Consider the following 23,363-nt stretch of genomic DNA (forward strand, 5'->3'; position numbering starts at 1 on the left):
GCTTCTTAATTGCATTGTGCGTTTTATTCTTAGTATCTTCATTTTATTATGTCAAGATGCTTCTTAATTGCATTGTGCGTTTTATTCTTAGTATCTTCATTTTATTATGTCAACATGCTTCTTAATTGCATTGTGTCTTTTATTCTTAGTATCTTCATATAATATGTCTTTGTGCTTAACTGTTTTATTCTTCTCAATGCGGTAGTTGGACAATATGAGCAGCGGCAAGGTAGACTCCGAGAGCTTGCTTAAGACGCTGGCGCAGGTGAAGAGGAATATTCCTAGACCCACTAGACGGAGTGATCGAGCCCCGGTGCAAAACCCGCGTTACGCCGATGGTACCGATGGAGGACGAGGATGACGAGGTGGAGGACGAGGACGAGGACGAGGAGGACGAGGTGGAGGACGAGGTGGCGGTGGGGTACACATGGACTTTGATGAGCCACCCTCCGCTTCTGGTGACGTGGCTCCTGAGTTGTACCTAGAGGGTCCGTCTAGTGGGGAGGTGGAGATGGAGACGGAGTCTACACACGAGTCGGACTCTAGGGCTGAGTTGGAGGTGATGGAGGATGGGGGTGCGCCGAAGCCCTTGAAGCTTCGTGGAGAAGCTAGAGTCCCCGATGCGAGGAAGGAGCCGAAGACCCATGATGACAAGGCCCTTATCATTCCTTCGAGCGATGAGTAAGTGTACTACTTCAGAAATTTCGAACATGTATTTTCATCTTGGGCATAATAAACAATTTGGCATGTGTACTAATGTGTGATTTATTTGCGACAAGCTTGGACATGGGATGCCAAGCCCCCCCCCCCGCATGCCTAACGGCTTGCTTGGGGCTCCGATTAAAGTTCGGCCCGACAGATACACTCCCCTTAGCACGGTCCCCGGTGGCGCGACGAAGCTAGCCACTACTTGGGCGGACTATGAGGATGCCCCTGCCGTAGGCTTCGCGGCGACTGCTGAGGCTGTGACCACCAAGTTCTGGGTAAGGCATATATTTCTCAAGCACCGTTCATAGTTAATGACCCTAATGTGCTAACTCATGACTTTCACAACTGATTTATGCATGATTGAAGTGCTTCTATCGTGTGGACCCGGAGCATGAGGCGCAGGCGCGTCTCACTTTGCGTGGCGCTTGCGAGAGGTTGACACCGCAGCAGTGGTACAACCAAAAGTTCACCAGCGCTAGTGCCTTCTGGGCTAACAAGGGTAAGAGGGTCAAGAAGGAGTACTATGTTGGTAACCAGCCTATGGAGGAATGGGCAATGACCATTGAGGAGTACATGTCAGTGAGTAAAATGTCAATGAGATTCTACATTGCTGCTAAGTTTTCATTGAATTATCTTGAGCTGAGTATTGCGTTTTCAGGTTTGTCCCGAGTGGGCCGAGCGGCATAGGGAGGCATGGCGAGGAGCTGATTAGGGCGAGGTGGCTCGGGCGGGACGAGGAGTTTGCAGCCGTGTCGAGGCGTAACATGGAGAACCGAGGCACCGGTGGCACACACTTTGCGCGGGAAACCGCGACTACACCCGCTTCAAGGGGAAAAAGGTATGTATATACATGGAACGACCTTCTTTCATTTCCCGTCATGTCTCATTTGTGGTACGCTTAACTTTTCTTTTCGCGATGTAGGTGGCCGAGGCACCACCTGGGGTGGTGCTTCATGATGCCGAGATATATGACATGATGCGGACGAAGCAGAAGCCCAATCCCGCATTGCCTCAGCCACAGTACTACGGCAATGCCAAGGCCGCCAAGGATGACTACTGCGACATGGTGAGGTCTCGTCACCCGGAGGTGGATGACCCCTTGCGCATCCCGACCGACGAGGAGTCGTTGGTCTGTCGAGTCGCGGGCGTCCGCATGGCCGTTTCCCCTTTCTGAATAAGGTGGTCAAGCCTACCCACGCCACGAGCTACACGCGTCTCAAGCATACCCTCACCGCCGACAGCCCACAGCCTCGTCCACGGCCTGCTCGTCCACCCGCCTACGATGTAAGTTTTCCTCATTTTCATCCTCTTTCCGGTTTTCCTTCCTACATGGCTAAGTGTTGACGAGATTCATTGTTTCTGAAATTGTAGGCTGAGTTCGAGGCGGCCTTCGAAGCCTGCAATGAAGCGTATCAGCAGGCCGCTGCCCAGTGGAATAGGCAGAATACGGCCTACATGGCGTATATAGGAGTAAGTCTGAATCTTTCTTCTCGCTAGTAGATGACAAGTCTCGGTTTGATGCTTTATTTCTGCAAAGCCTGACTTGTAACCTATCTTGCAGGAAATGATGATTTCTATGTCTATCGGTACACCGCCACCGGATCGAGTTACCGTGGCGGGGGACATGCCTATCATGCCATCGAGGGCAGCTTTGCTGCGACTTACTACGGATCCACACCGGAGGTAAGTTCTTTGCCAAACCGGTAGTTACCACTTTCCTTTGCCTCGCAAGTTGCTAACATGTAGGGAACACGTAGGGAACGGGATGGTCCGGGAACCGAGGCCTCGCCGGATGGGCGCGAGGTCACACCGGTTCATGAAGGTGGTCGGTCTCCTGGGCGTTCTGCTGGTGCCTCTCCGTCGACTACTCCCGGGACTACTCCCGGTGCCTCTCCGTCGACTTCTCCCGGGCGTAGCACCGGTCCTTCTCCAGGTGGTTCTTCTGCAGCTTCTACCGGTGCGCAACCCCGGGCTGCTCGTTTCGCCAACGATAAGGGCGGACACACTCCGCCCGGGTCCTTCCTTCGCTAGTCGGCACCGAGCTTCTTGCTTGCCATCATGTGCTACCTACTACTATGTATTGGATGACATGGCACTCTCCTCTTGTATGCTATTACATGCACCATGTATGCTACTATGTGGATTTCATGCTATTTATGTGAATTATGGTGAATTTGGATGAATTTGGATGTATTTGTATGCTACTATGTGGATTTCATGCTATTTATGTGAATTATGGTGAATTTGGATGAATTTGGATGTATTGGACCTGCTGAACTGAATTTAGATGAATTGGAACCCAATTTAAATCGAAAAAAACAAATGGTAGGGCATACGCCGAGGGCAATGCCGTCGGCATAGGGCCCTGGCATGACCATATGGTCGAGCCTTTGCCGAGGGCATGGCCGTCGGCATAGGCCACTTCACCAGGTCGCGCCACGTAGCTCTGCATGCCCCATGCAGATGCCGAGGGGATTGCCCTCGGCGTATCACGCACAGCTGGCCGCACCTCGTCGCTCCACGTCGCCTCTCCGTCACGCAGGAACGCTTCCTATGCCGAGGGCCAGGCCGTCGGCATCTCCGGCCCTCCGTTAACGGCGACGGCGCGACGGGAGGCTGCGCCGAGGGGTGGACGTGGCCGTCGGCGTATGGAGCGTACGCCGAGGGCCAGCCGTACGCCGACGGTGTGACTGCGTGTGCCGAGGGAGCTAAACGCCGACGAGGTACGCCGAGGGCTGCCGTCGGCGTAGCCTACGCCGAGGGCCAGGCATGGCTACGCCGAGGGCAGCCGGCCGTCGGCGTAGACGAGCATTCCTGTAGTGTCTAGGCCTCAATCATATCCTTCGTGCTAATCGACTCATAAGAAACAGAATAGGCGAGATTACAAATATCATCATGATTAACTAAAACTAGAGATCTCTATTAGAGTAACTAGGACGTACTGCACGAGTGGCATGACTGACTACACGATTGCACGCATAGTTCGGTTCCAACGAAATGCAGCTGTGGTTCTGATCTATCTAACTAAAAGACCATTCGGATGGGGCGATTTTTTTTAAAAAATAATATGATTTAATTATTTAATTGCATGACTATCACACGTTTTCAAAAAATTACAAAACTGTGACTCGGTCGGACTGCCGTAGGCCGATCGGACAGGAGCACACCGACGGCCGGTGCGGCACATCAAATCACCTGACTCGTTGGTCAGTAGCTGACCAACTGGACAACTACAGACCAATTGGCCTCCTACAAACCGATCGGCTTGATTATTTGCATGGATGGTTTTGTTTGAAGTACGCTTAGAGTTAGCAGGGATGTAGCTAAAGGTACTCATACATAGTTCGTACATAATGTCTGACGATACATAGATGATTCATACATAAATGTCAGAATATCTGAGACTATGGACGGCGTCTGGGGTTTCGTGCGGGCGGCGTAGCACGGGGTGTCCAACCGAACCTGTCCGGGGGCCTGGTGATGCGAGCAGGGATCCAGGACCCGGACTCGGGGTCGTACTGCGTCTCCTGTGTGGGCTCTGGTGGAGGAGTCTGCATACCGACATAGTTCTGTTGCGTGTTGTAATACTCCATGTGCTCAGGATCCTGATCACTAGCTTCCCATGAAGGATTGGATGCAGTGTGCTGCGTGTATCGTGTGCCACGAAACATAAGTGATGTCAAACTAAGTGGAGGCGTGATACGCGTACAGCACGCGTCCGTTGGGAACCCCAAGAGGAAGGTGTGATGCGTACGGCGGCAAGTTTTCCCTCAGAAAGAAACCAAGGTTTATCGAACCAGGAGGAGCCAAGAAGCACGTTGAAGGTTGATGGCGGCGAGATGTAGTGTGGCGCAACACCAGGGATTCCGGCGCCAACGTGGAACCTGCACAACACAACCAAAGTACTTTGCCCCAACGAAACAGTGAGGTTGTCAATCTCACCGGCTTGCTGTAACAAAGGATTAGATGTATAGTGTGGATGATGATTGTTTGCAAAGAACAGTAAAGAACAATAGCAGCAGATTTGTATTTCAGATGTAAAGGAATGGACCGGGGTCCACAGTTCACTAGAGGTGTCTCTCCCATAAGATAAATAGCATGTTGGGTGAACAAATTACAGTCGGGCAATTGATAAATAGAGAGAGCATGACAATGCACATACATGATATGATGAGTATTGTGAGATTTAATTGGGCATTACGACAAAGTACATAGACCGCTATCCAGCATGCATCTATGCCTAAAAGTCCACCTTCAGGTTATCATCCGAACCCCTTCCGGTATTAAGTTGCAAAACAACGAGACAATTGCATTAAGTATGGTGCGTAATGTAATCAATAACTACATCCTCGGACATAGCATCAATGTTTTATCCCTAGTGGCAAGAGCACATCCACAACCTTAGAACTTTCGTCACTTGTCCCAGATTTAATGGAGGCATGAACCCACTATCGAGCATAAATACTCCCTCTTGGAGTTAAGAGTAAAAACTTGGCCAGAGCCTCTACTAATAACGGAGAGCATGCAAGATCATAAACAACACATAGGTAATAGATTGATAATCAACATAACATAGTATTCTCTATCCATCGGATCCCGACAAACACAACATATAGAATTACGAGATAGATGATCTTGATCATGTTAGGCAGCTCACAAGATCCGACAATGAAGCACATGAGGAGAAGACAACCATCTAGCTACTGCTATGGACCCATAGTCCAGGGGTGAACTACTCACTCATCACTCCGGAGGCGACCATGGCGGTGAAGAGTCCTCCGGGAGATGATTCCCCTCTCCGGCAGGGTGCCGGAGGTGATCTCCAGAATCCCCCGAGATGGGATTGGCGGCGGCGGCGTCTCAGTAAGGTTTTCCGTATCGTGGCTCTCGGTACTGGGGGTTTCGCGACGAAGACTATATGTAGGCGGAAGGGCAGGTCAGGGGGCCACACGAGGGCCCCACACAACAGGCCGGCGCGGCCCAGGCCGCGCCGCCTTAGTGTGTGGCCGCCTCGTGGCCCCACTTTGTCTCTCCTTCGGACTTGTGGAAGCTTCGTGGAAAAATAGGCCCCTGGGCGTTGATTTCGTCCAATTCCGAGAATATTTCTTTACTAGGATTTACGAAACCAAAAACAGCGAGAAAACAAGCAATCGACTCTTCGGCATCTCGTTAGTAGGTTAGTGCCGGAAAATGCATAAATACGACATATAATGTGTATAAAACATGTAGATATCATCAATAATGTGGCATGAAACATAAGAAATTATCGATTGGTCGGAGACGTATCAGCATCCCCAAGCTTAGTTCTGCTCGTCCCGAGTAGGTAAACGATAACAAAGATAATTTCTGGAGTGACATGCCATCATAACCTTGATCATACTATTGTAAACATATGTAATGAATGCAGCGATCAAAACAATGGTAATGACATGAGTAAACAAATGAATCATAAAGCAAAGACTTTTCATGAATAGTACTTAAAGACAAGCATCAATAAGTCTTGCATAAGAGTTAACTCATAAAGCAATAAATCAAAGTAAAGGTATTGACGCAACACAAAAGAAGATTAAGTTTCAGCGGTTGCTTTCAACTTGTAACATGTATATCTCATGGATAATTGTCAACATAGAGTAATATAACAAGTGCAATATGCAAGTATGTAGGAATCAATGCACAGTTCACACAAGTGTTTGCTTCTTGAGGTGGAGAGAAATAGGTGAGCTGACTCAACATAAAAGTAAAAGAAAGGTCCTTCGCAGAGGAAAAGCATCGATTGCTATATTTGTGCTAGAGCTTTTATTTTGAAAACATGAAACAATTTTGTCAACGGTAGTAATAAAGCACATGTATTATGTAAATTATATCTTACAAGTTGCAAGCCTCATGCATAGTATACTAATAGTGCCCGCACCTTGTCCTAATTAGCTTGGACTACCGGATCATCGCAATACACATGTTTTAACCAAGTGTCACAAAGGGGTACCTCCATGCCGCTCTGTACAAAGGTCTAAGGAGAAAGCTCGCATTTTGGATTTCTCGCTTTTGATTATTCTCAACTTAGACATCCATACCGGGACAACATGGACAACGAGATAATGGACTCCTCTTTAATGCATAAGCATGTAGCAACAATTAGTGTTCTCATATGAGATTGAGGATATATGTCCAAAACTGAAACTTCCACCATGATTCATGGCTTTAGTTAGCGGCCCAATGTTCTTCTCTAACAATATGCATGCTAAAACCATTAAGGTGGTAGATCTCTCTTACTTGAGACAAGACGGACATGCATAGCAACTCACATGATATTCAACAAAGAATAGTTGATGGCGTCCCCAGGAACATGGTTATCGCACAACAAGCAACTTAATAAGAGATAAAGTGCATAAGTACATATTCAATACCACAATAGTTTTTAAGCTATTTGTCCCATGAGCTATATATTGCAAAGGTAAAGAATGGAAATTTTAAAGGTAGCACTCAAGCAATTTACTTTGGAATGGCGGAGAAATACCATGTAGTAGGTAGGTATGGTGGACACAAATGGCATAGTGGTTGGCTCAAGGATTTTGGATGCATGAGAAGTATTCCCTCTCGATACAAGGTTTAGGCTAGCAAGGTTATTTGAAACAAACACAAGGAAGAACCGGTGCAGCAAAACTCACATAAAAGACATATTGTAAACATTATAAGACTCTACACCGTCTTCCTTGTTGTTAAAAACTCAATACTAGAAATTATCTAGACTTTAGAGAGACCAAATATGCAAACCAAATTTAGCAAGCTCTAGGTGTTTCTTCATTAATGGGTGCAAAGTATATGATGCAAGAGCTTAAACATAAGCACAACAATTGCCAAGTATCAAATTATTCAAGACATTTTAGAATTACTACATGTAGCATTTCCCGATTCCAACCATATAACAATTTAACGAAGAAGATTCAACCTTTGCCATGAATACTATGAGTAAAGCCTAAGGACATATTTGTCCATATGCAACAGCGGAGCGTGTCTCTCTCCCACACAATGAATGCTAGGATCCATTTTATTCAAACAAAACAAAAACAAAAACAAACCGACGCTCCAAGCAAAGTACATAAGATGTGACGGAATAAAAATATAGTTTCAGGGGAGGAACCTGATAATGTTGTCGATGAAGAAGGGGATGCCTTGGGCATCCCCAAGCTTAGACGCTTGAGTCTTCTTAAAATATGCAGGGGTGAACCACCGGGGCATCCCCAAGCTTAGAGCTTTCACTCTCCTTGATCATATTGCATCATTTCCCTCTCTTGATCCTTGAAAACTTCCTCCACACCAAACTCGAAACAACTCATTAGAGGGTTAGTGCACAATAAAAATTAACATGTTCAGAGGTGACATAATCATTATTAACACTTCTGGACATTGCATAAAGCTACTGGACATTAATGGATCAAAGAAATTCATCCAACATAGCAAAAGAGGCAATGCGAAATAAAAGGCAGAATCTGTCAAAACAGAACAGTCCGTAAAGATGGATTTTATCGAGGCACCAGACTTGCTCAAATGAAAATGCCCAAATTGAATGAAAGTTGCGTACATATCTGAGGATCACGCACGTAAATTGGCATATTTTTCTGAGCTACCTACAGAGAGGCAGGTCGAAATTCGTGACAGCAAAGAAATCTGAAACTGCGCAGTAATCCAAATCTAGTATGAACCTTACTATCAAAGACTTTACTTGGCACAACAAAGCACAAAACTAAGATAAGGAGAGGTTGCTACAGTAGTAAACAACTTCCAAGACTCAAATAAAAAATAAAAAATACTGTAGTAAAAACATGGGTTGTCTCCCATAAGCGCTTTTCTTTAACGCCTTTCAGCTAGGCGCAGAAAGTGTATATCAAGTATTATCAAGAGACGAAACATCAACATCATAAGTTGTTCTAATAATAGAATCATAAGGTAACTTCATTCTATTTCTAGGGAAGTGTTCCATACCTTTCTTGAGAGGAAATTGATATTTAATATTACCTTCCTTCATATCAATGGTAGCACCAACAGTTCGAAGAAAAGGTCTTCCCAATATAATGGGACAAGATGCATTGTATTCAATATCCAAGACAATAAAATCAACGGGAACAAGGTTATTATTAACGGTAATGCGAACATTATCAACTCTCCCCAAAGGTTTCTTTATAGCATTATCAACAAGATTAACATCCAAATAACAGTTTTTCAATGGTGGCAAGTCAAGCATATTATAGATTTTCTTGGGCATAACAGAAATACTTGCACCAAGATCACATAAAGCATTACAATCAAAGTTATTGACCTTCATCTTAATGATGGGCTCCCAACCATCCTCTAGCTTTCTAGGAATAGAAGTTTCAAGTTTTAGTTTCTCTTCTCTAGCTTTTATGAGAGCATTTGTAATATGTTTTGTGAAAGCCAAGTTTATAGCACTAGCATTGGGACTCTTAGCAAGTTTTTGTAAGAACTTTATAACTTCAGAGATGTGGCAATCATCAAAATCCAAACCATTACAATCTAAAGCAATGGGATCATCATCCCCAATGTTGGAAAAAATTTCAGCAGTTTTATCACAGGCAGTTTTAGCAGTTTTAGCAGTTTCAGGCAATTTTGCACGCTTTGCACTAGGAGTAGTAACATTGCCAACACCAATTATTTTATCATTGATAGTAGGAGGTGCAGCAACATGTGAATCATTAACATTATTAGTGGTGGTAATAGTCCAAACTTTAGCTACATTATTCTCTTTAGCTAGTTTTTCATTTTCTTCTCTTTCCCACCTAGCATGCAATTCGGCCATCAATCTTATATTCTCATTAATTCTAACTTGGATGGCATTTGCTGTAGTAACAATTTTATTTTCAATATCCCTATTAGGCATAACTTTCGATTTCAAAAGATCAACATCGAGGCAAGACTATCAACCTTAGAAGCGAGAATATCAATTTTATTGAGCTTTTCCTCAACAGATTTGTTAAAAGCAGTTTGTGTACTAATAAATTCTGTAAGCATAGCTTCAAGTCCAGGGGGTGTGTTCCTATTATTATTGTAAGAATTCCCATAAGAATTAGCATAACCGTTACCATTATTATAAGGATATGGCCTATAGTTATTACTAGAATTGTTCCGATAAGCATTGTTGTTGAAATTATTATTTTTAATGAAGTTTACATCAACATGTTATTCTTGGGCAACCAATGAAGCTAACGGAACATTATTAGGATCAACATTAGTCCTATCATTCACAAGCATAGACATAATAGCATCAATCTTATCACTCAAGGAAGAGGATTCTTCGACGAATTTACCTTCTTACCTTGTGGAGCTCTTTCCGTGTGCCATTCAGAGTAATTAATCATCATATTATCAAGGAACTTTGTTGCTTCACCAAGAGTGATGGACATAAAGGTACCTCCAGCAGCTGAATCCAATAAGTTCCGTGAAGAAAAGTTCAGTCCTGCATAAAAGGTTTGGATGATCATCCAAGTAGTCGATCCATGGGTTGGGCAATTTTTAACCAAAGATTTCATTCTTTCCCAAGCTTGAGCAACATGTTCATTATCTAATTGCTTGAAATTCATTATGCTACTTCTCAAAGATATAATTTTAGCAGGGGGATAATATCTACCAATAAAAGTATCCTTGCATTTAGTCCATGAATCAATACTATTCTTAGGCGAGAGATAGCAACCAATCTTTAGCTCTTCCTCTTAATGAGAAAGGAAACAATTTTAATTTTATAATGTCACCATCTACATCTTTATACTTTTGCATTTCACACAATTCAACAAAGTTATTGAGATGGGCAACAGCATCATCAGAACTAACACCAGAAAATTGCTCTCGCATAACAAGATTCAGTAAAGCAGGTTTAATTTCAAAAAATTCTGCTGTAGTAGCAGGTGGAGCAATAGGTGTGCATAAGAAATCATTATTATTTGTGGTTGTGAAGTCACACAACTTAGTATTTTCAGGAGTGGCCATTTTAACAGTAGTAAATAAAGCAAACTAGATAAAATAAATGCAAGTAACTAATTTTTTTGTGTTTTTGATATAGAGTGCAAGACAGTAAATAAAGTAAAACTAGCAACTAATTTTTTGTGTTTTGATATAAGTGCAGCAAACAAGTAAGTAAATAAAATAATGCAAGACAAAAACAAAGTAAAGAGATTGGATTGTGGAGACTCCCCTTGCAGCGTGTCTTGATCTCCCCGGCAACGGCGCCAGAAAAAGAGCTTGATACGCGTACAGCACGCGTCCGTTGGGAACCCCAAGAGGAAGGTGTGATGCGTACGGCGGCAAGTTTTCCCTCAGAAAGAAACCAAGGTTTATCGAACCAGGAGGAGCCAAGAAGCACGTTGAAGGTTGATGGCGGCGAGATGTAGTGCGGCGCAACACCGGGGATTCGGCGCCAACGTGGAACCTGCACAACACAACCAAAGTACTTTGCCCCAACGAAACGAGTGAGGTTGTCAATCTCACCGGCTTGCTGTAACAAAGGATTAGATGTATAGTGTGGATGATGATTGTTTGCAAAGAACAGTAAAGAACAATAGCAACAGATTTGTATTTCAGATGTAAAGGAATGGACCGGGGTCCACAGTTCACTAGAGGTGTCTCTCCCATAAGATAAATAGCATGTTGGGTGAACAAATTACAGTCGGGCAATTGACAAATAGAGAGAGCATGACAATGCACATACATGATATGATGAGTATTGTGAGATTTAATTGGGCATTACGACAAAGTACATAGACCGCTATCCAGCATGCATCTATGCCTAAAAAGTCCACCTTCAGGTTATCATCCGAACCCCTTCCAGTATTAAGTTGCAAAACAACAGACAATTGCATTAAGTGTGGTGCGTAATGTAATCAATAACTACATCCTCGAACATAGCATCAATGTTTTATCCCTAGTGGCAACAGCACATCCACAACCTTAGAACTTTCTGTCACTATCCCAGATTTAATGGAGGCATGAACCCACTATCGAGCATAAATACTCCCTCTTGGAGTTAAGAGTAAAAACTTGGCCAGAGCCTCTACTAATAACGGAGAGAATGCAAGATCATAAACAACACATAGGTAATAGATTGATAATCAACATAACATAGTATTCTCTATCCATCGGATCCCGACAAACACAACATATAGAATTACGGATAGATGATCTTGATCATGTTAGGCAGCTCACAAGATCCGACAATGAAGCACATGAGGAGAAGACAACCATCTAGCTACTGCTATGGACCCATAGTCCAGGGGTGAACTACTCACTCATCACTCCGGAGGCGACCATGGCGGTGAAGAGTCCTCCGGGAGATGATTCCCCTCTCCGGCGGGGTGCCGGAGGTGATCTCCGGAATCCCCCGAGATGGGATTGGCGGCGGCGGCGTCTCGGTAAGGTTTTCGTATCGTGGCTCTCGGTGCTGGGGGTTTCGCGACGAAGGCTATTTGTAGGCGGAAGGGCAGGTCAGGGGCTCACACGAGGGCCCCACACAACAGGCCGGCGCGGCCCAGGCCCGGGCCGCGCCGCCTTAGTGTGTGGCCGCCTCGTGGCCCCACTTCGTCTCTCCTTCGGACTTCTAGAAGCTTTGTGGAAAAATATGCCCCTGGGCGTTGATTTCGTCCAATTCCGAGAATATTTCTTTACTAGGATTTCTGAAACCAAAAACAGCGAAAAACGACAAGCGGCTCTTCGGCATCTCGTTAATAGGTTAGTGCCGGAAAATGCATAAATACGACATATAATGTGTATAAAACATGTAGATATCATCAATAATGTGGCATGGAACATAAGAAATTATCGATACGTCGGAGACGTATCAAGGCGCCCAGTACTGCGGCTGTGGCTGCGGTGGAGGCGCCCAGTACTGCGGCTATAGCGGCGGTGGTGGAGGCGCCGCCGACTCGAGGAGCGCCTGTCGAAGTGCTTCATCCGCCGACAGGCCCGGCGGCATGACGCCGGTGGCGTAGCGGGGCAGCGGCGGCTGCACAGGCGCGTCGTGCTCGAAGTTCCGGCCCTCCGCCAAGGCCTGCTGCCATTCGTGGAAGACGACAGCGACGAAGTCGTCGCTGTCGTCCTTCGCCTCCTCGCTATGGTACGCGAGCGCCTCGACGTAGTCGGCGTCGTCGTCGTACACAGCGTAGGCTTCATCGTCGTTGTCGGCGTCATTGTGCTGCGTCTGCTGACGTCGCGTACGCGCCTGCTGACAACGCGTCGGCGCCTGCTCACGACGAGCCGCCGGTGCAGGGCCGAAGGGGTAATCCCTGTCGCCCATGAAGCCTGCCCTTCGTCTCCTGTCCGTCTCCGTGGACAGGTACGTACGCCAAAGCTCGGAGTCGATAGCGTACGCCGGATCGTCGCGGAGGTCCGCCGGCAGATACCGCCTCCTGCGCCGGATCTCCGCGGTCCGATCAGGCTCGCGCGCAGGTACTGGAGGGATAGGCACCCGGCGGCAGCTGAGCCGCGAGCCACCAGGCAGCTGCACGCCGGACCAGGCGTCGTCGCACGGCATCCATTTGCCGTGCATGAGCCTCCCCACCGAGACGGGGAGCGGGATCTTCTTGCTGCCGCTGCCGGAGGCCTCGAAGTCATTCTTCTTCCCCATGGCGCCGCGGCAGTGGTGGTGGTTGTGGAGGTGTGGGCGAAGGAGCGGCGCGGCCGGTGGGCTTTTATGGGCGGGCGCGCGCGAGATACGATGCCATTGAAGGCGGCGCAGAAGCCCAGCCGCCGCCCGCCAGTGCGCGCGCAGAACAGGCAGTCGCGCCATTGATGGCGAAGGCTGCGGCGCAGACGCGGAAGCGCTGACCGCCTGAATCTATGGCGAAGGCTGCGGCGCAGACGCGGAAGCGCTGACCGCCTGAATCGATGCCCTCGATGCAGACTCGCTGCCAGGCGGGCCCGGTGGGGAAGCGAGCGGACACTTGCGCGTCCGCCGAGCGTCCGCCGCGACGCAAACCTGGCGCATATTTGGGCCAGGTTTGCGTCTCCGCGGACGGCCCGGTCACTTTGCGTCGCCCCGCTGGAGGTGGTGCCAGACGCATTTCCGGTCACGGCGGACGAAAAAGTTCGCTTAGCGTCCGTTTGCGTCGCGCCGCTGGAGATGCCCTAAATCACTAGGGATCTGCGAAATATGGTGAAGTTTTCGAGCTGTTCTTGTGCAGCCAGGGAAGAAAACGGGCAGGAAAGAGAGAAGGGAAGAAGAGAGGAGAGAGGAGGAAGAAGAAAGAAAAAAGAAGAAAGAAGAAAGAAGAAAGAAGAAAGAAGAAAGAAGAAAAGGGTGGCTGGGGGAGCGTCTGCGCGTGGCCCGGCGAGGGCGCCTTCGCGTGCCCGGGTCGAGCGACGCGACGCATGCATGCAACAGTTTGGTTGCTCCCGTCCGATCGGACTGCAGCTGTCCGACGGGGTGTTGTTCCCCTGGTCGGCCTGCAATCGGCCTGCTGCCGTCCGATCGGCCTGCTCCTGTCCGATCGGTGTGCTGCATGCCGACAGAGTCACACTTTTGGAATTTTTTGAAAACGTGTGATAGTCCTGCAGTTAAATAATTAAAACGTATTATTTAAAAAAAAATCGGATGGGAACCACTACTACCAGCACAACAAAAGGTGCATGGCAAGTGGTTCTTTGCAACATGCATGAATACATTTGTCCTTGCAACCGATCTGTGATGATTATTTGGGGGAATACAAGGAGAACTAGGACATCGCATGAATACCGGGTAGAGCCATTTTATGTATAGATACATCCGAATCTTCGACAACGGATACATTTTTGTGTATCTATTCAGCCAGACATTATAAAGTTTGATTTTAACTAAACCTAGAACACAAAAGTAAATAAAAGCCGAGAGAGCACTTTGTACAAACATTTTATCAGCTGTTAAATGTACTCCCTTAATTTTCAATTTTCAGATTTAATGCTGCTTAGAATCAACAAATATTACTACATTGCATGTAGGTTTTGCAGCACAGACGCCAGAGTGACTCGACGATCCACATTCATTAATTTGGCCCTCTTGCTATGGCAAGGACGAAAGAACATGGTGATCATCTACAAAATAGAATCTGTTAATTAAATACGCATAGACAGTCGGGGAAGCTTCGGTGGTTTGAATGGATTATTAGCAAATCCGTAGTGCTGACTAACTAGACATAGTGAACTACATTACACATAATGTGAGTTTGAATGCGTCAGTCCACCCACGTGAAAACTGAAACCAGTGGTAGACGCAACATACTGACACATTTCCATGAGGACCATATGACTCATCATAATCGAGTTGATACCATTAATCTTGGGGTACAGTTTCAAGAACTCTTTTTTTCAACATGGAGAAAGGAACTTGTCTTAGAAGAACCGTTTTGTAAATCTCAAAACTGTGTAAACCCCGCAGAGGTATCTGCATGAGTGAAACACAAGGACAACTGATATTAAATGATATTTGTTCAATATTAGGGTTATGATAGCTGAGATTAAACAAAACCATGATAACTCTTCGGAGGTTTACACTGTTTTGAGATTTGGGGGTCTATAGAACCATAAGCCCTAGTTGAGATATGTCTACATATAAATCGGATGAAAAAAATGTAAGAGGTCGTTTGGCTCTCATCACATGGGGACGAAATCAAAGAATTAATTTGCGATTTCAAGAATCAATTTGCTTTGCTGCCAGTGAATTGGTATTGAAATTGACTTGAAAACTTTATGGATTTCATCTGATACCTATTTAATCTTTTGCGAAAAGGATCCTTGCATTAAAAGAAACATACGACAATACAAAGCACCACAAGGAAAATGAAAATTACAACAAAGTTCTTGATAGTTGATATTCCTTCATCTTCAACCTCCAGACCGTGTCGATGGCGCGCCACCGCTACCGCTTGACCCTGAGCTGGCCTGCCGTTGTTGGTTGTGGACGGGAAGCCGCCGAATGGATTTAGAAAATCACATCCGTCCCGGAGAGGAAGAGGAAGAAGTAACTGTCGATGAAGCTCCTAGACGATATGGAGATCCCCATACCTAGAAGTAGTCCTCTTGGTAGACCAGTTGCCAAGATCTGAAGAGAATCAACAGATCCAGTGACGCAAACAGTCAGGGGTCCTTTGCTGACTCCAAATCAGACACCGACGAGGTAGGGAGAGGCATGAGATAATTATTCCAACACACCATCGCTACCTCCACCTCGCCGATGCCGCTAGGGAGACAAAACCAAAGAAAAATAGACCTGCAAAAAGAAAATGATGAAGAGGATGGGTCCCCACTCCTCTATCCGTCGGTGTGGCCGCCGAACGGATGTGGGAGGGGGACTGGGTTGGATCCTTAAAATGTCAGCAGTTTTATTTTATTTTACTTTTGCGAAATGAAAAGGTGCCTTAAAATGTCTAATGGTTTAGTTGATATGTCTTTTAATCTCCTTGTCTCTTCTGAATCAACGCTGAAACATTGAACCGCTCATGCATGATGCTGATTTAGGTAGAAGGATACGTCACACGATCAGATTTGGCATAGTTGTAAACTTATTCCACTGGTCGAGGCAAGATATAACGATATACCCACTCGAAAATTCCATATTACTCCTCATATAATGGATGAAAGTCAAACTTTACTAAATTCGAGTAACTTTATGCCAGAAAAATATTTTGAAAATAAAAAATACTATCATTTTTTGCGAATGATTAAAAATACTATCATTAATACCATAAGGCAATGTACTACCATCTCATTTGCATTTAATTATATATGTTAAAACACCATTTTGGACTGTGGAGCAAAGATTATAAATCTTGACTTTAATCAAACATGCAAAGTATTATGGAGCGGAGGAGTATTTCCATCACGATCGAATTGTTTCCATTTTTTCGATAAATACAATTTCTTTTTTTTTTTTGCGGGTATCGATAAATACAATTTCAACAACGTGTTTGTCTAGTTTGGCTCCTTGGCATAGTAAGGAACTTACAACTCACCGTTTCAGGTTGTTTAACTAATCAGGTACGTATTTAATCACTTACTGATATATTCCTATTCATGAGCTCTGATAACTTAATTATTCACTATGTTATATAAACTACGGTAAACACGGACATCTGGTGCGAACAGGGCAGCACCACACTGGCCACACAGCTAGTGACACAATATGCGTACACGCGCTCACGGTCTTTCCAAGAACGCGTTGGACATACTGTATTAGCAAGTGTGCCTTCTATGTTTCAGACCTTCTAGATCTTGTTGTCTGAAACATGATCCGTACATCAGTTCTTGAAGCCTGAAGGTGTGTACCGCGTACGTGGTTATAAACGTTTTGCACACCCAAAAATCTAGATTGTCCTGAATCGCATGATTGAGTCCTTGGACCGCACGTCCAACGACCATCCAATTGGATTTCAAACGAACAACCATCGGGTGTCCTTGAGCAATCGTGTCCAATAATCGAATGAAGCCAAAATGGTCCTTGTTACCTATACGCAATGAGCTTTCAGATCTTTTCCTTCAGAAAACAATAAGAGTTTGAAGATCTTACTACTTTGATTACAATTCAGTTTGTCATCTAGGCCTCAATCATATCCTTCGTGCTAATCGACTCATAAGAAACATAATAGGCGAGATTGCAAATATCATCTTGATTAACTAAAACTAGAGATCTCTATTAGAGTAACTAGGACGTACTGCACGAGTGGCTTGACTGAATAGTCGATTGCACGCATAGTTCGGTTCCAACGAAATGCAGCTGTGGTTCTGATCTATCTAACTAAAAGACCATTCGGATGGGAACCACTACTACCAGCACAACAAAAGGTGCATGGCAAGTGGTTCTTTGCAACATGCATGAAACCAACTTGCACACATGATACATTTGTCCTTGCAACCGATCTGTCATGATTATTTGGGGGAATACAAGGAGAACTAGGACATCGCCCAGGCTGGAAAGCCAGCCAACAAATGGGGAAGCAACCATGAGAGATTGAGAGTGAGGCCGTGAGAGTAGGGGACAGGCCTTTTTTTCTGAAAGGAATCAACGTGCTTATTTCTCCCTCTCTTTTGATTTGTCGTAGCATAACTCGTACCATGTTCAGCTCAACTTGCAGGTAGACGACATACTGGTGCCGGGCCTATCAAGTTAAGGATGAGGCTAGTTCTCCGTTGATTTAAAATTAACTTAATTTTTGGTTATCCAATTTCAAATTTAATCTATGTTTTATTTCGATAAAGGGCGTTTTGATGCAAATTATGTTTAATTTGGTAAAAATATGTGCAATTATATGCTCACGTATAATTGCGCTCCCATTTATAGTTCTTATGTGCACAATTCTTGACACCAATCTAACGATTTTTGAGCTGATCTAGAACTAACTTCATTCATGGTTAACCTAGAACATGTAAACAAGTATTCCTAGAACCAACACGACCATGTAAAATATGGGTATATATGCCTGTTATGTACTACTCAATTCTTGAATATATGGCGCTTTAGTGGGTGTGGACAAATGGACTAGAGCCCCATGAAGCTCTTTCTTTGAAAAAATAAAAATATTATTTTGAAAATTTAAAAAATCAGAAAAATAATTAAAATTGCAACTAAAAATAGCTTATATTTGGGATTACACAAAAATAAAAAATAAACCGAATATAATGTACTTTAGTTGAGTTTTTCACGTTGGTGAACTACAACATTGTCTATAACTAGGATTTTTCCAAGAAAAACTCAAAACGGAGGCCACTCTACGTGTAGTCTTTTATTTTCAAACACTAGAAATTCGTATTTTAATTTTTTAGAAAAAATACGGAACAAAATTATGGCAGCAGCCATTGATGTGTTCTACACTTCTATAAATGTGTAAAATCTCAATACAAACTACTTTGCATTCTAAGCTACACAAAAAATGAAAAAATCTGACAAATTTTATAATTATCGGATTTTTTCATTTTTGTGTCCCTTAGAATATAAAGTAGTTCAAAGAAAGCGATGTTACATAGAAGGGATGAGTGATAGGAGTCTCAAAAATAATTACGATTTGGCCTGTAAAAATACGAAATTAAATAAACGTTTATTTTACAAGCACGAAACCTAAATAAACTTGGCGCAAGTAAGTGCACCAACAACAACAAGTTAAGCTATGAAGATAGAACAAGGTATATATAGCACAAGTGAGAGAAAGATAGAGTATTTCAAGCACGATGTTATTAAAAGTAAGTAAACTTGGGTATAAAAATAACCGACGCACTCGCAGAGGAAGCTGTATTTCCGTGATCCCTTAAGGTACGCCATGTTAAAGAGATGTAGGTTACCACGAAAGTCTCTCGACACCACGAAGGCTCACCTTCTTCTACAGCCAAATCCATGAAGAACAAAGACTCTTTTCTTATGGTTAGCTTTTTCTCCACACCAGACATGGCAAGCTTCACAACCACTTCACAAGCTAACGAAAGAGAAGTCCGGGCCTCTTCACAATATTTCATGAAGATATCACTAGAATACCAAACGCCAAGCCAATTAGGAGGTCACCCTCCAAGATTAAAAAGCTCACAGCCTCTAGCATGAACAAATCAAATGGAGAGCTTAATACTACGCTGGGATGCAAAGAAAGAAAAAACACCAAAGGTGTTCAAATGATTCACACTCAAATTCCAACAAAGTAACAAGTACTAAGGAGCACTTAGAGAGAAAGTATGCTTGCAACCTTTTCAACAATCCCTGAAATTAATTAGGTGTATTAGTGAATGGAGTCAATCTAAACGAGTCGAGTAAATGAAACGAGACATGACAATAGTAATAAATGATTAGAGTTAAAAGAGCAGAGATAAACGAGCGAGTACGTTCTGCTTGTCTGAAATGAAAACCCAACCTGATCCACTGTCATTAATGTCAAAATCTTTTATCAATAGACCAAGATACCATGATGGTTGGATCAAGGCAAATAGCTACAGTTGTTCAAGGATTACTCCTTAGCAGTTCTAGTTGATAGTCAACCACTTTGTTGTACTCTCCTTTCATTCCACAAAGCAACTTGTCCATGACAATTTTTTTGTTGCCTTACACTTGGAAGGTGAAACATCAACAAAGAAATCTTGGACTATAGTGGATTTCATGCTCTCAATCTTCCATGTTGGGTTGACGAGTATGAAATGCTCATATCTATTTGCAATTACCTTGGCAGTGACAAGATGATTATCTATGTTCTGTGCACAACGATGTTCATCATCATAAGTGATAATCTGAAATCTTGAACATTATGTAGTTTTAGCTGCATAAAGCATCTAGGGACAACCATGCCAGTCACATTTCACCCTTACCATGTCCACTTCTGACTTAATGAAAGAGAGGCTCTTCTGGGTCACCAGTCCATATTTTTTTACTTCCTTACACAACTGATGTTTGCTCCAAAACACCATTGTCAAACAAAATTGAGAAATTATAGAGTCAGGATCAAATCTTGGATACTTTGACTTCTTCCTCACAAACTGTCCATCTTCCTCATCATATGAATAATCCTCATCAGAGGACTCAAATTCATCATCCTTGTTTAAATCTTCTAGTACTTCCTCCACATTGGCTACTAGGTCAATAGTAACAGCACCAGTAGCATTCTCACCATCTACCCATCTTTCAGAAGTTCTCATCTTTCTCTTGAATTGATTTTCTTTCTTTCTTAGATTCACAACTTCAGACTCTCATCTCCACTATCATCATTGTGTGCCACATAATCAATATCTTCCTGAGAATATGAGTATTCTTCACCTCTTTCTTGAGTAGTGTCTGCACTGGCGGAGCTTCCCGAGAAGTTCTGGGGGGGGGGGGCAAAACACAAGAATTTATTGTCTGGGGGGACAAATTTCTCAATTTTTTCTATCGTATGCCTTATGAAAAAAATCTTCAATAATTGGCAAAAAGTTGTGGGGGGGGGGGGGGGGGGGGGCCCCCATGAATGCTTCATAGCTATGCCAGTGAGTGTCTGCATTTGGCCTAAATCTTGAGAATCAGGGAGTTGCACTTGAGATTGTTGGGATGGATTGATCACTTGAGAACATACAGCCATGACTTGTGACCTTGATTCTGTCTCACTTCTCAAATAATTATATCCATGTGATTTAGTGCCCCTAATTTTCTTTGCAGGACTGTTGATTACTTGAGTGATAAGACTACTATCTTGTCACTAGAACAATCTTAAGAATTTTTTGTGGTGCAATATGATAAGTAGCAGCATTTGGTACACTCTCATCATTAGTTTTTGCAGTTAAAACTTCTGAAACTTCTGAATCTTCACTATCTCCCAAACAGATAACTTCGTTTTCCAAATCACTGCCAGTTGATTGACTCAAATCATCATGCTCGACATGATATTCCAAGAAAATATCCGCCACTCCTCCATCTGTTACATGCTGAGACATCATCATACAACCTGTATCATCACACAGAAATACAAGGCCATCCACAAGCTCTTTGCCAGGCATCAAAAAATACAACTTCATTGCATCCTTCACTTCAATATGATCTTTCAGAAACCCCTTCACCTCCTGCAGTGACAACTTATCACGCTCTCTCTTAGAAATCTCTTCATTGTCGTCCACATAATCCAACTGTCGCCCAATGCGGACAAACTCCACACCAATATGTAACCGCACGGTAAGAATTTCCGAGGATCCATTCTGAAACCCTGTATCCCCTACATTGCAAAAGAAAATCTAGATTCTTCAGGTTCGTAATCTTCATCTAGCACAAAATCTACTGACCGGTTCAAATCATAATTTAGCAAAATTACCCCTTCCAATGAAACCCGATTTGAACCACGACCGACACTGCTTAAGTGCGATCATCCGGTTGTCGCTATGGCCGTCGTCGAGGAAGGAAAAGAGGAGGCGCGGTCGATCCTGGAACAGAGCGATTGAGGTGCGTGGCCGTGAAGGGGTAGTCTGTATATGCAGTCCCTGTGCCGAACTAGTAGGCTTCTAGCCTAAATCAGAAGGCTTTAAGATCCAAGCCCACTATAAACTCAACAATCCAGCCACGACCTTAACACATCTGAATCCCCTGCGTTTGGATTCGACCAAAGAGTTGTCTCACATCGGGATTAGTGAGTTAAGGGTGCTCATTTCAGGGATTGACAGTCCAGGTTCAATTTCGATACCGTCTACGAGTCTAAGGTTTTTTCTCAAACTTTACTCTTACCACTGACATTTTGTTTCTTCCGAAATATTTACACTGACATATATGTACATTTCCCTAGTTTTTCTGAAGCCTAAACTATGAGCACAAAAACGGCACTATTTCCACGTATTTCAAGCATTTCCCCTTTCTATCTCAGCTCCGTGCGCCGCCCGATCCAACCCCAGCGATGCAAGACCAGCTAGGTGATCGATTTATTTTTTGTGTTGTATCGTGATACCGACGCAGCGCCACTACTCGCTCTCCGGGATGGCGGTCAACTCGGGAGAGAACCTCGGCGGCGACCTCCCACCGCGGCACGCCGCCACCCGCTTCTGGACAAGAGCCGGTTTCGCCGCAATTAAGGTCATCACCGAATCGTCCGAGTAATCCTCCTCGGACGGCGTAAACACGAGTGGCACCACCGAGCCTCGCCGGCGCCGGCCGACGGCAGACGAGGCTTTGACGAGGGCGGCACTGGCCTTGACGGCGAGCGCGGCCACCTCCTCGAGCGTCAGGCTCCGGCGGAGCATCTCGGCTGGGAGCACGAAGTATATCTGCCCCGGCCGGAGCTCCTCGCATCCGGCCACCGCCGCGACGGAGCCTTCGAAGCCCATCGCGTCGGCGTCGCAGAGGAACCATCCTTGCTTGCCGTGGCCGACCTCCTCGAGCGCCACTGCAGCCGTGGCTGGATGAGAGTACTCCCGGAGCTCGCCGCTGGGCAGCACCACCCTCGCGATCATGGCCCCATCCGCCGCCGCGTCGCACGACACGCAGAGGCCCATCCTAATCTTTACGCTCTCTGCTCCTCTGCTGCAACGAAACGGTTCTGTTCGTGCTGCTGCTAGAGTGCTAGCTTCTGTCTAGTTCTTTTTCTTTCTCGTGCGCCGCTGTGGTGTTGTGGTAATGTCGAATGCCGTGAGCTGCCGGAGAAGGCGATGAGGACGAAGATGTTTATATAGGCCGGGAAACAGAGGGAGGGTTGTCGTGTAGCCGGAGTGGGGGCAGCACAGCCTGGAGCGGTTGGCGTGGAGCCGTGGACTCGACCCGGCGGGGCTTTCCATGGCGAGCAGCCGAGCATAGTCATTTGGCTATACGGTGAACTCTGAACAACTAGCAAAATCTTTGTACGCAGTTAAGCTGCACAAATACAGCCCTACACGCGGAAATGGACGGAGTGCAAGAAAGTAGTATGAGGTACCATCCAAATACATACTTACAATCAAACACAAACATTCCTTCTAAAAAACAATCCACAAAACTGCTCTGCCGCGATGTTACTCCCTCCGTTTCTGTGTAGTTGGCGTCCTAGGACTAGGTTTAGTGAAATATAAGAAAAAGTATCAGTATCCCTAATACCAAATGCATATATTATGAGGGAATATACTTACTTTATAAAGAATCGAATACAACAAATTTTATATATACATTAATATTTTTTGTAAAGATCTGAGCAAAGTTTACGAAGTTTGACTTTGACAAAAGCAAAAAACACGAA

The 23,363-nt window shown here is 44.7% G+C and overlaps 1 protein-coding gene across 1 annotated transcript; it reads right to left on the minus strand.

Moving 5' to 3' along the window:
* Nucleotides 1-22,119: 22,119 nt before the first annotated feature.
* Nucleotides 22,120-22,650, minus strand: LOC124700656. The gene has a single exon (XM_047232746.1). It carries the CDS (start codon nt 22,648-22,650, stop codon nt 22,120-22,122), a length of 531 nt encoding a protein of 176 aa, XP_047088702.1.
* Nucleotides 22,651-23,363: the final 713 nt, after the last annotated feature.

Source organism: Lolium rigidum, chromosome 3 (genome assembly GCF_022539505.1).
Source record: "Lolium rigidum isolate FL_2022 chromosome 3, APGP_CSIRO_Lrig_0.1, whole genome shotgun sequence".
In the NCBI taxonomy this organism is placed as follows: domain Eukaryota; kingdom Viridiplantae; phylum Streptophyta; class Magnoliopsida; order Poales; family Poaceae; genus Lolium; species Lolium rigidum.

Coding starts and splice junctions, on each gene's coding strand:
- LOC124700656 (XM_047232746.1), bottom strand. CDS start 22,650: ATGGGCCTCTGCGTGTCGTGCGACGCGGCGGCGGATGGGGCCATGATC.